The sequence below is a fragment of the Chanodichthys erythropterus genome, chromosome 16 (assembly GCF_024489055.1).
Source record: "Chanodichthys erythropterus isolate Z2021 chromosome 16, ASM2448905v1, whole genome shotgun sequence".
In the NCBI taxonomy this organism is placed as follows: domain Eukaryota; kingdom Metazoa; phylum Chordata; class Actinopteri; order Cypriniformes; family Xenocyprididae; genus Chanodichthys; species Chanodichthys erythropterus.
In genome coordinates this window covers 21,631,130-21,644,136 of record NC_090236.1, presented here as the reverse complement: position 1 = coordinate 21,644,136, position 13,007 = coordinate 21,631,130, and the positions used below count along the sequence as shown (strand labels likewise).

At 32.9% G+C, this 13,007-nt stretch overlaps 1 protein-coding gene across 3 annotated transcripts in view; it reads left to right on the top strand.

Moving 5' to 3' along the window:
- ro60 (Ro60, Y RNA binding protein) overlaps window positions 1-13,007 on the top strand; it is a 23,151-nt gene extending 10,144 nt beyond the window's left edge. For all 3 annotated transcript variants that reach the window (XM_067362808.1, XM_067362806.1, XM_067362807.1), the window contains exons 3-9: window positions 344-564; window positions 1,386-1,532; window positions 3,605-3,742; window positions 4,536-4,652; window positions 5,780-5,896; window positions 5,986-6,129; window positions 11,135-13,007. In XM_067362808.1, coding sequence (XP_067218909.1) covers window positions 344-564; window positions 1,386-1,532; window positions 3,605-3,742; window positions 4,536-4,652; window positions 5,780-5,896; window positions 5,986-6,129; window positions 11,135-11,287 — 1,037 coding nt within the window. In that variant the 3' untranslated portion in view covers window positions 11,288-13,007. The remainder of the gene's footprint in view (window positions 1-343; window positions 565-1,385; window positions 1,533-3,604; window positions 3,743-4,535; window positions 4,653-5,779; window positions 5,897-5,985; window positions 6,130-11,134) is intronic.

Sequence of the window (13,007 nt, the reverse complement as noted above, 5' to 3'; positions counted from 1 at the left end):
GTTATAAATAAATACTGTTTTTTTTAAATTATAAGTAATAAAAAATGTGATAAAAATGGTATTTTCATATCATGTCATGTAATTTAGATTAAATAGTTTTAATTGATTCTGAGTCATATTATTATTATTATTATTATCAAAATGAGCTCAACAATTAATATTGTTTATTAGTATTAAATGTAGGTTGTAGTAATAACTGATCACAGATTTTTTTTTTTTTGCATTTATCAGCTTTTTTACATCAGCTGTAAAAAAAAAAAGGATTTATAGTCCGAAATAAATGTTTTATAGTGTGTCAAAAGTCACATGATTAAAGATAAGTGTGTGTTCTTGTTCTCTGCAGCTGTTGCACTTGTTTGCAAATACATCACAAAAGGATGGAAAGGGGTTCAGGAAGCATATGGTGATAAAGATATCTCTGAGGATCTGCAGAAGGTTTTTGCATATCTGGAAGCTGTGGAGAAAGCCAAACACTCGACTGATGAACAGGAGTTGGTTCATCTTATTGAGGAGCAGAGGCTGGAAAAAGAGCAGGTTCTGACCAACCATCTGAAGTCCAAAGAGGTCTGAACCACATTTAACTTTATTTATGTTAGTTGCTATTAAATATATGCAGTGGTTTTGAAATGGGTATCAAGTATTGTGAGTCAAAATTTTAGTGACCAGTGTTGGAGAAAGTTACTTTTAAAAGTAATGCATTACAATATTGTGTTATGTAAAGGCCCTTTCACACCAAAAGTGAAAAGAATAAGGCTCAGGCTGAAGGAAATGCACATTCAAGCCTGTACAGTAGAGGGCGCAGCTCAAACAAACCTTTTAACTGGGCTGCTTTTCGGGATTGCAGAAGAATAGGATGCAGGAGAAGAAAGTTCAACACAACACTTCAGCAATAAAAGAAAAACCACACAAATAAAATGAGAATAAATGCATAAAGTATATTTTTGTTATTTAACATATTTAGTTATTGCAGGTTTGCAAAATATTCAGAGTTTGCTTTTCACTTTTTTTATTCATTTTGAGGAATACTGAATGTGTTTTTGGCCAAGTGAGATGAGTAAATGCATGTTCATATTTAGTCTAGAACTACAATAAGCATCATGTTCACACACAATGCCTCCGCACTCACGATTTCTCTCAACATGGGGACAGGAGAGCTGTCAATGGAAATGGAAAAGCAAAGAAGTTACTTATTTTAAAAAGTAACTCAATTATTTTGTTAGAAATTTAAAAATAATTCATTACTTTACTAGTTACTTGAAAAAAGTAATCTGATTACATAACCTCCAACACTGGTTGTGACAGCCCTAGTTTGAGCATAGAAATTCAAAGTATAAAGTAATAAAGATAAACTAAAACTAAAGATGATCCATACCTGTCCTTTTCAGGTATGGAAAGCATTGCTAAAAGAAATGCCAGTGGTTGTTTTATTGAAGCATTTGGGTAAGTTGACAGCAGACAATGTTCTGGCACCAGGAAGTCCGGATGTTGCAGCTGTTTGTGAAAGGATTCAGGATGAGACTGCCCTGAAAAAGGTCAGTTTACAACAACAACATCATTTTAAGTCAGTAGCTCCTCAGTTCAGTTTTTTCTTATTTATTCTATTTGTAGTTTTGGGGCTCTTACAATCATGAATGTCATTGCATTATATAAGCAAAAATATCAAACTATCTACGTGGCACCCACAAACAAATCTTTTATCATAACTAACTTTTCAGAGCCATTTTCCAGTGACTTTTAATAAACTGGTGTTTTGGTGATTTTTAGTGGATGTATGAAGTCAGTTCTCCTCAAGTTCACACAGGTGTCCTAACAGAGTAACAACAGGTGTAGTTCATCACATTAAATATGAACATTATAGTAATAATATATTTATTGTTTTATAATCACAAACTTAATTTTCTGTTATGGTTTGCTGAGAAAGTATTATCTTTCTTTAAAAGAAATGATGCTTTGTTATTTTGTAGTAATAATAAAAATAATGACAAATAATATGATCAATGTCTAATTTAGTGACAATCATACTAGAACTGCACCATTCTGGATTAATTGAGTATCACCATTTTGGTAAGTATATAGTAATAGAGTACTTACGAATCATTTGCAAGCTATTAGTTAATAGTTAATTGATAGTTAACAGATTGTAGTCTCTACATTGTTAAATATATTAGTAGGCTACATACAACTAGTGAGTTCTTCAGTCATTGTCAAATTATTATTGTTTAATTAGCTCATATGTAAAGAGTTAGATAATGTTTTGTTATGTTTTGTTAGTGTGTGTTAGACTTGTGTGTATGCTTCAAGTATTTGTAAACATTTTAACATTTTAAGGAACACTGAATATGCATGCAATTGTCTAATAAAGGTTGGTTTAAAGCACTTAATTAATGACATTTTCACATTTTCCATGTCCTAATCTAAAGTGAGAACTCTTCACCCCTAATAACCAACGAACAATTCCTTTACTATGAGCTAATTAAACAATACTAATTGTGTTTATTACATTGACAATGAATGAATAACTCACTATTTGTATACAGCTTATTAATATGTTAACAATGAATTAACTATAAACTAATGATTTGTAAGTACTTTATTACTGTATACTTATAAAATGTTACCACTATTTTTTGTTTAAAACCAGATCACGATTCTCCCATGATTATAGCACGTATGAAATAGCATGTACATTTACTAGAGATTCTGACAAAATGTTAATTGCTGCAGTCTATTTTAATGTAAATTATTTTTTTAAATATTTGTCTTGAATGAATGATTCAATGACTCACTCAAAAATATTTAACTTGTTTCATTACTGGATGAATCAGTGTTTAACAGTCGCTTGTTGCTACTGGTGTAGCGATGTAATTATTACAGTCTTTATTTGAAGCTTCAAGTTACTTTCAAAAAGTGATTTACTGTATTTTGATTGCTTCCGTACACATCAGTGTTTATATCTGAGCTAAAACTTTTATCTCACTAATTTTGCAATGATCTTAAATATTGTAAGACAGAACTAATGTGCTGTGTGGTTGAAAAGAAGCTGTTTTCCTATACATGATAACTGCTTTCTCTGGCTCAGCACCAATGCAGATTTGAACGTTCAGGTGTGATTTTGTGTGAATGAGATCTCATGGATGTTTGAATTAGGGCTGATCGATATATCGCATGCGTATGCGGTATATCACAAAGCCGGTTCCCTGATTACCGCTAAATCGTCATCACCTGCTTTCAAATGGAGCGGCATTTAATAGACAGAGCCGTAGATCACTGACAAGCTACGCAATATCGTGTTCATATCGCAGATGAATCGTCTTCGATAATGAACGCGATATTGCATAGCTTGTCAGTGATCTACGGTTCTGTCTATTAAATGCCGCTCCATTTGAAAGCAGGTGATGCGGATTTAGCGGTAATCAGGGAACCGGCTTTACTGACGAAATGCGAATATCGGTCAGCCCTAGTTTGAATAGAGATTGTGATCTATTAACAATTAATCATGCAGCTCTAATCGTACATTTGAAATTAAATATAAAATGTCCAAATAATTGAAAATAATATAATATACATTTTTACATTTTGATTTTTAACGGGTGTGTTATTTCAGGCAAAAACACAGCCGTTCAACATTCTTGTGGCATCTGAAAACTATAAGAGAGGACATGGGAAGCGTAGCAAACTGAAATGGGAGCCGGACGGAGACATTGTTCAAGCCCTGGACTGCGCCTTCTGCAAAACTATTTCAGTAAATGACACCTTGAAGAAAGCTGTGTAACACATTTGATGTTGAGATACTACACTGTAAAAAAAATGCCAGTAAAATTTACGGTAAAAAAACGGCAGCTGTGGTTGCCAGAACTTTACCGTAAAAAATACAGTAGCAACGTAAAAAAAAATCTGTTAAATTTACGATAACGTATTTCATTAACTGATATTATGTTAATTTACCAACCTAATTAAGTACTAATATCTGTTTTGTACCTTTATAATACACTGACAGTCACCAAACACAGTGGTGATAAGAGTCACATGATGAATCAAAGTTCATCACAAGCAGATTTCCCACAAGCTGAGAAGGACAACACTAACATATAGAAGGTGCACACAGTGTCATTCACACACACACACTAAACACCATCATGATAACATGCATGCAATTTTAAAAATGCAATAAACATTAATTTAACAACATTAGATGTAACATAAAACCCTAACGTACATAACTGATTAGAATAAAATGAGAAAAACTAAGAAGAAACAGAGTTATTTCAATGAAAATATATCAAATGTTGTGTCACACAGGGAATTGTGGGAATGTCAATTTACGGTTTTTCACTAATTTTTACAATGAATTGTTATTTTTCACTTCCAAAAACTGAATTTAACGGTATTTTACCATAAAATTACATTAAATGTACCGTTAGATCTATTACAGTTATTCACCGTATATAGTACGGAAACTCACGGTCACGGTCATTTTTTACAGTGTATAGAATTTTTAAATTCTGATGTTAACCTGTGACTCTTTATGTCTCTAGATGGTGGAGCCCACAGGCAAACGGTTTTTGGTGGCAGTTGATGTAAGTTCTTCTTTGAGTAGCGTGACTCACGGCAGCTCCATCAGCACTGTGGCAGTAGCAGCGGCAATGTGCATGGTAAGACTACACCACTGCAAACTTACTCAGATCCTGTTCTGGAGCACAGCAAAGTCTGCGAAGAGCCGAAGACATATTTTAAGCTAATATTTTGTCCTTGGAGGAAGTGTGTGTGGCTGTCGGGGTCCGCCCCGCACATATTTCACATTCCTTGCATGTTCCTTTTCTGATGTGACGCTCTAGTCTGGTAAACATAGATGAATTGCCTCTCCGGTGCATTGCTCTCATATGCGAATCGTGTAAAGAAATTTTAGATAGTGAAATGTTGATTATATCCAACCAAGAACTTAGAAACCCAGTTAAATCAAGACTTTTGTGACTTTTAATTTATTTGTGTTATCTTTGAGGCTGTATGTATGCTAGTCCACTTCCTTTAACCCTGTAAAAGAATGTGACATGTGAAATAATAGTCAGAAAAATCTTAAGATAAATTTTGCATGTGCAAAATTTATATCATATTTGATACAATCAGGCTTTTATGGCTCATTTGATATGAAATAGGAGAATATGGAGATCATACTCGAGGAGGAAAAACACCTTTTATTTAGAATCCCAAATTTGGTGCAGTTGCTGATATTTATATGGCCAAAAAGTAAGATCTGAAAGCTTGTAAAGTAAATGAGATCTTTATAACAGTATAGCTGACAAAAATTGCATATAAATATCAATTTTGACTTTATATCTGCCAATAATATGTTTCAGTAAGATATTTATATGCTTAGTTTTATGATTAAAGCTCTGTATTTTTTATGGTGGGGGGCAAAACATACAGTTTAATGTAATATAGTACAGTTATGATTGACAGATAAACAAATCTGACGTGACATATTTAATACTCATTTTTTAACATGATTTAAAAAAAAAATGATGTATAGATAATCAAGTAAACCTTAGTTGCTTCAGTCCAGTAAATCCAGTAAATTATATAAAAGTTACGTTTACTTTATAAAAATCAGTAAATATTTCACAGAAAAAAAAGACATGTGAACCACAACCCAAAGGTAGACATTTTTACAATTATACTAAAAGGCATTTTATTATAAAAAAGTATAAAATATCAACTATCAACTAAAAATAACAAAATATGAACTTATGAAGATATTTAGTGGTTCTCATTTTAATTGCAGGTAATTGCACAAACGGAGCTAAACGCACAGATTGTTGTTTTCTCTGAAGGAGGTGTTGTTCCCTGTACTATCTCTTCTGATATGACTCTTATGCAAGTAGCAGCACAGCTCATCCAGGTAAGAAGATCTTGAGAAAACATTTCATGCTATAAAGTTATTACAGCTACTTCATCTGTAAACATAATTTATATGTGACTTCTTTCTAGACTCCTGGTGGCAGTACGGACTGTGCCTTACCCATCATTTGGGCCTCAGAGAATGAGAAAACTGTGGACATCTTCATCATTTTCACTAATAATCACACCCTTGGGAGGAAAAATCCAGCAGACACACTGAAGACGTATAGACAAGTGAGTACAACTTGAAAGGAAATGTAGAAGCAATGTGTTTTTAGCTTATTAGATTGTTATTTTCTTTGATGTCTGTAATATGTTTTAATAAGGCTGTCATTTTAACACAAATTTAGTGTAATTAATAAAAAAATTGATTGATGTTCGATAATATGGAAATATACTGGCTTGTCAAGCTACATTTTACAGTGTCTATCCAGTAATTTTTCTTCATTTATTGGATCAATCTTATCAAATACATGCTATTGATACACTAACCATTCAAAAGTTTGGGTTCTGCAAGATTTTTAAAATGTTTTTGAAAGTAGACTCTGTAACAATTTATAATAAGGTTTTTACTACTTAAGTTAACTTGAATTAAGAATGAACAATACAGCATTTATTAATCTTAGTTAATGTTAATTTCAGCATTTACTCAAACATTAAAATCAAAAGTTGTATTTGTTAACATTAGTTAATGCACTGTGAACTAACATAAACAATTGATGAAGAACTTTATTATTATTATTAACTAATTTTAATAAAGATGAATAAATACTGTAGCAAATGAATTGCTCATTGTTAGTTTATGTTAGTTAATACAATAACTAATGTTAACAAATGAACCTTATTCTAAAGTGTTACCGAAGTCTTTTATGCTCTTCAAAGCTGCATTTAATAAAAAATACAGTAAAAACAGTAATATTGTGAAATATTATTACAATTTAAAATAACTGTTTTCTATTTTACTATATTTTAAAATGTAATTTATTTCTGTGATGCAACGCTGAATTTTCAGCATCATTAGTCCAGTCTTCAGTGTCACATGATCCTTTTACAAATAATTCTGATATGATGATTTGATGCTCAAGAAACATTTGTATTATTATCAGTGTTGAAAACAGTTGTCCTACTTAATTTTTTTGTGGACACTGTGATAGTTTTTTTTTTTTTTTCAAGATTTCAAAGTTCAGAAGAACAGCATTTTTCTAAAAAATTGAATTTTTTTGCAATATTGTAAATGTCTTTACTGTCAATTTAGATCAATTTGATGCATCCTTACTGAAAAAGTGTTCATTTCTTTAAAAAAAAATCTTTCTGACCCACAAACTGTATACAGTTAGTTTACAATTAGATTAATTGATGTATCAAGTAATAATTACATTTTTAAATTAGGGCAATCAAAGTTAACGTGTTAAATTTGTGATTGATTTTTTTCCCCCCAGTTTAACCCATTAAAAATATTTAACGCAATTAACGCAGCATCTGTTTTTTCTGTCATCCTTTGGCTGCGCTACAGTATATGATCATGCTAGCATTCATTCATCATTATTCAAGTGCTATTAAACCATTCAAGTGCAACAAGCCACAAAAAATAACTAGCCATCCTAGGTGTATATGACTTTCTTCTTTCTGATGAACATAATCAGAGAAATATTAATAAATATCCTGATGCATCTGAGCCTTATAATGGCAGTGAGCAGGTTCAACGAATATGAGCTGAAGAAAGTGCCTCCATCCACATCCATCCATCATAAACGGGATTAATAAAGGTTTTCTGAAGTGAAGCGATGCAGTTGTTTAAAACATTTTTTTTTTTTAAATCCATATTTAATAAGAAACAAAAATATCTAGCTTCTGTATTTTACTTATTAACCTTTATTAACCTCCTGGAGCCATGTGGAGTACGTTTATGATGGATGGATGTGGATGGAGGAAAGGCACTTTCTTCAGCTCATGTTTGTTGATCCTGCTCACTGCCATTATAAAGCTCAGATGTGTCAGGATATTTATTAATATTTCTCTGATTGTGTTCATCGGAAAGAATGAAGTCATATACACCTAGGATGGCTTGAGGGTGAGTAAAGCTTGGGGTAATTTTCATTTGAAAGTGAACTAATCCTTTAAATGAACATAAAGTTGTGAGAAAATAGGATGTGTCCGATCTTAAAGTGACAGTGACACCAGCCTAATAAACCTGTAGCTGTCTGTCATTAATGTTAATCAAAGTACAAAAGACAAAAATAAAATCACTCTCTGCTTTTGACTGAATAACTTGTAGCTTTAATAAGGATTAATCTGTTTTCAATTTATAATTTATGCAGTGTTTGATTTCTGTATATTTACCTGTTAGACCTACCTGAAAGTCTTAAAGCACTGTTTACAAGGTTACATCATGGTCACAGACATTGAAAAAAAAAAAAACTTTTTTATGCATTTCAATAGGGCAGGTACAAATCTGAAATGTAAATCTGGCTATAATTAATGGTTAAAACTGAGAAAAAAAAATCCATTTAATAGTCAGTGTCAGTTTTGGTATCAGTGATACAGTCCTTCATTCATAGCTCTTGGTAAAAAGATGCCATTAAACAAATATTTAAAATATACCGTCATTATGTTGTTTCTACATTATTTTAGAGATTCAATGTGAAAATATTACAATATAAAAAAATATTAAAAACTTTGATGTTAAAGGTGCCCTAGAATCAAAAATTGAATTTGCCTTGGCATAGTTGAATAACAAGAGTTCAGTACATGGAAATGACATACATTGAGTTTCAAACTCCATTGCTTCCTCCTTCTTATGTAAATCTCATTTGTTTAAAAACAGGCGAATCTCAACATAACACCGATTGTTACGTAACAGTCGGGATCATTAATATGTATGCCCCCAATATTTGCATATGCCAGCTCATGATCAAGGCATTAGACAAGGGCAGGCAGTATTAATGTCTGGATCTGTGCACAGCTGAATCATCAGACTAGGTAAGCAAGCAAGGACAATAGCGAAAAATGGCAGATGGAGCGATAATAACTGACATGATCCATGATATCATGATATTTTTAGTGATATTTGTGAATTGTCTTTCTAAATGTTTTGTTAACATGTTGCTAATGTATTGTTAAATGTGGTTAAAGTTACCATCGTTTATTACTGTATTCACGGAGACAAGAGCCGTCGCTATTTTCATTTTTAAACACTTGCAGTCTGTATAATTCATAAACTATGGAGTCAAATTAATGCCTTAAAGTTTTGCACAAAAATAAAGTTTTGTAAAACACAAAAAAGAATTGAGCTATAAAAAAATGTTTTGCAAACAAAAATAAAGAATTGCAAAGGAAAATAAAATATTGAGCGGAAAAAAAAAAAGTTTTGCAAACAAAAATAATAAATTGCAAAATAAAATAAAGTAGTGCAAAAATAAAAATATAATCAATTACAAAAATCAATGACAGCTGTAATCCTATTTTATCTTTGCCACATATTTTTCATGCTCAAACCTACTAAATCATTTGCAACGCTCATTTTATTCTGCGTTTCAGTCAAGCGTGCGCTTACGATACCGGTTTTCTTTTGCGCTGCACTGTTCTGTGCGGATCTCTTTATGGCACTGGTTTGACGTGGGGGTGGAGTCAAGAAACGGGGGCACGCCCCCGCGAAACACGTCATCGGCAGGAGACGCAGATCGCAACAGAACAGGGCAGCGTTTCCCAAAAGCATCATAAGCTTTTGGAAACCAATGGAGCTACGATCAACTTAGGCTTACGATGCTTTTGGGAAACGCTACCCAGATCAGATCAAGCATAGAGACAGAGCGCATTTATTATAATCTGAAAACCACGCCCACCGGGGGACAAACAATCCAACCGTCTCCATTGACTTTGTATTGCGTGAGACTGCCTTCTTGTCTTTTCTGACTCATTACAATAAACAGAACAATGCCTAAAAGCTGCTGTGTGACAAGGTGTACTGCTAACAAGCTAAAAAAAAAAAACAGAAATACGTTTTTATAAACAGTCGACCCCAAAAAACGAATGTTTAAGGACACAAAAGTGGATACAGGCAGTGAGACAGAGCGCAACGGGTCATATTACTATAAGAAATGCACTGGAGGGGGTCGTAATCGGTGACAACATATGCTAAACAAACCAACAAAAACAAAACATGCATTATTTTTCACCATGTCAAAGAATTATTTCACCTGTCGCCGATTACGTTCCCTTCCAATGTATTTCGCGGGGGCGTGCCCCCGTTTCTTGACTCCACCCCCACGTCAAACCAGTGCCATAAAGAGATCCGCACAGAACAGTGCAGCGCAAAAGAAAACCGGTATCGTAAGCGCACACTTGACTGAAACGCAGAATAAAATGAGCGTTACAAATGATTTTGTAGGTTTGAGCATGAAAAATATGTGGCAAAGATAAAATAGGATTACAGCTGTCATTGATTTTTGTAATTGATTATATATTTTTTTTTGCACTACTTTATTTTATTTTGCAATTTATTATTTTTGTTTGCAAAACTTATTTTTTTTCCGCTCAATATTTTATTTTCCTTTGCAATTCTTTATTTTTGTTTGCAAAACATTTTTTTATAGCTCAATTCTTTTTTGTGTTTTGCAAAACTTTATTTTTGTGCAAAACTTTAAGGCATTAATTTGACTCCATAATAAACTGAACAATTTCATTCTTTATAAATCTCTCCAACAGTGTGTAATGTTAGCTTTAGCCACAGAGCATAGCCTCAAACTCATTCAGAATCAAATGTAAACACCCAAATAAATACTATACTTACATGATCCGACACATGCATGCAGTATGCATGACGAACATCTTGTAAAGATCCATTTGAGGGTTATATTAGCTGTGTGAACTTTGTAAATGCACTGTATAACAGTCGAGAGCTGGGTGGAAGGCAGGGAGCGCACGATTTAAAGGGGCTGCAGCCTGAATCGGTGCATAGTTAATGATGCCCCAAAATAGGCAGTTAAAAAATGTAATTAAAAAAAATCTAGGGGGTATTTTGAGCTGAAACTTCACAGACACATTCAGGGGACACCTTAAAATTATAATCACCTTTTAAGTGCGATTAATTACAATTAATTTCAGAAAAATTTGTGATTTAATTAGTTAATTATTTTAATAAATTGAATTGACAGTCCTTCTGTATGGTTTTCTTAATATTGGTAATGGTCATTCTTCATTTTAAAGAGAAAATTATTTGTGTTTGTGTTTTCTTTTTCAGAAAAGTGGTGTATTTTCCAAACTGATTGTGTGTGGAATGATTGCCAACTCACTGTCCATCGCTGACCCTGAAGACAGCGGCATGCTGGACATCTGCGGCTTTGACTCACAAGCAGTCGATGTCATCCGTAGCTTCGCACTTGATGCTATTTAAAAGCTTTATGTTTTGTAGCATGCAGCCGGTTTTCTAAAGGACAACGAGACATTGATGCTCCCTGCGTCAACATGCAAAAAAAAAAAAAAGACAGTTCTTGCATTTTAATAAGATAATCACATCGTTGTTTTTACAGGTTGGAATCAAGTTAAGGTCTAATTCAATATCCAGCAGGCTGGATTAGTTGCAGTGAAAATCAAGGGGAACAAATTAATGAAGTAACTATTATGTTAACTCTATTCATTCAGTATACTGTATGTTTAACCTGGTCCAATGAAATGTCTTTTACACATTTTTTCTAGTTGAAAAGTTTGTATATGTCACTGACCTTCATTGGAAGTAATGTTCTATACTTTTAGAGGCCTTGCTCCTTGTGTAAAGTCTTCATTCATGTTTTGTCCTGTGTAATGAGATGTTCTAAAATATTACACATTGAGCTGAAAGTGCACATACAGGTCTTCCACAAAAATCTGAGAGAAATATGAAGCAAAATACGTTTGCAAGGTCATTGAAATGCAATTTGTTGCTCTTAGAGCCCATGTAGCCTATGTTTACATGACAATGATGTACTAAAAATGGGGGGAAAAAAATAAAAAATTAACGTACAGACAACAACATTGTCAAAATGATCCACGTTCACACAGATCCGCGGAAACAATAAAAAAATGCTGTATTATGCTGCCAGACCAGTAGTGGGCGATGGCACTTTGTAAAGAAACACTATGCCTATAAACTGAACGCGTAATATGAATGCACATGACATCACCATTTTCACAAATTCGCATTTTTGTAGTTTACACAAATATGATAATAGAATCGTTTTCAAAAACTTTGAAACCTGTTTCAAATGTTTGCATTTTCAGGCCCCCAAAACGCCATTGTCATGTAAATTAACAGCCAAAATGTCTTTAGTTGGAAACAGTGTCGCGTAAACGGACCCTAAATAACTAGACTTGTCAATTTAATGTTTAATGTTCAAATACTTCAAGTGTTTTGTGGTCCAGCAAATTGATATTTGATAAATGAACGCAAATAGCTACTTCTTATGATTCAAGAGAAGCTTTTCCCTTCAGTCTATTTAAGATTTAACTGAATATTTTACAGTTTACTCCTTAGCGCACTTTTGATGAACTAAATAACACTATATAAATATTCCTGAGAAAAAAATAGGTATATGCATTAAATGGTAGAGCTTGTTAATGGATCTTGCTTCTAGATTCATTTATGTGTAGCTTTTTGTGCCTCTTAAGGTCAAATCAAGGTAATAAGCTAACGCTGCTAGGGTAATAATTATGTAAAAGAAAATGTAGGCACAAACTAACAAACACTAAAACATCTGTAGACAATTACTACCTGTTACTTCTGAGATACAAAACTGAATGTACCTTTGTTTTATTTGTGTAATATTAGTTAATTTAGATCTAAACCTCTGATGGGATAAATAAATATGACAAATAATGAAAGACTATGAGGGTACAAGTTATGTTTTTGTTGAATTTGTCCCTGTAGTAACTTGATAGCATGTTACCAAAGTTTATTTATCTTTTTTGTTTTTTTAGGTCAATACATCTCTTTCATAAGGTGACCTCATAATGTTGATTAGCACCACTCTAAAATAATAGAAAACTAGTATTATAGTCTTAAAGCCAAAATTGCTGTTTAAATTGATACATGTATCCTCTTTCCAATTAGGTTCTGTCTCACAAAGAGATTTTTCTGC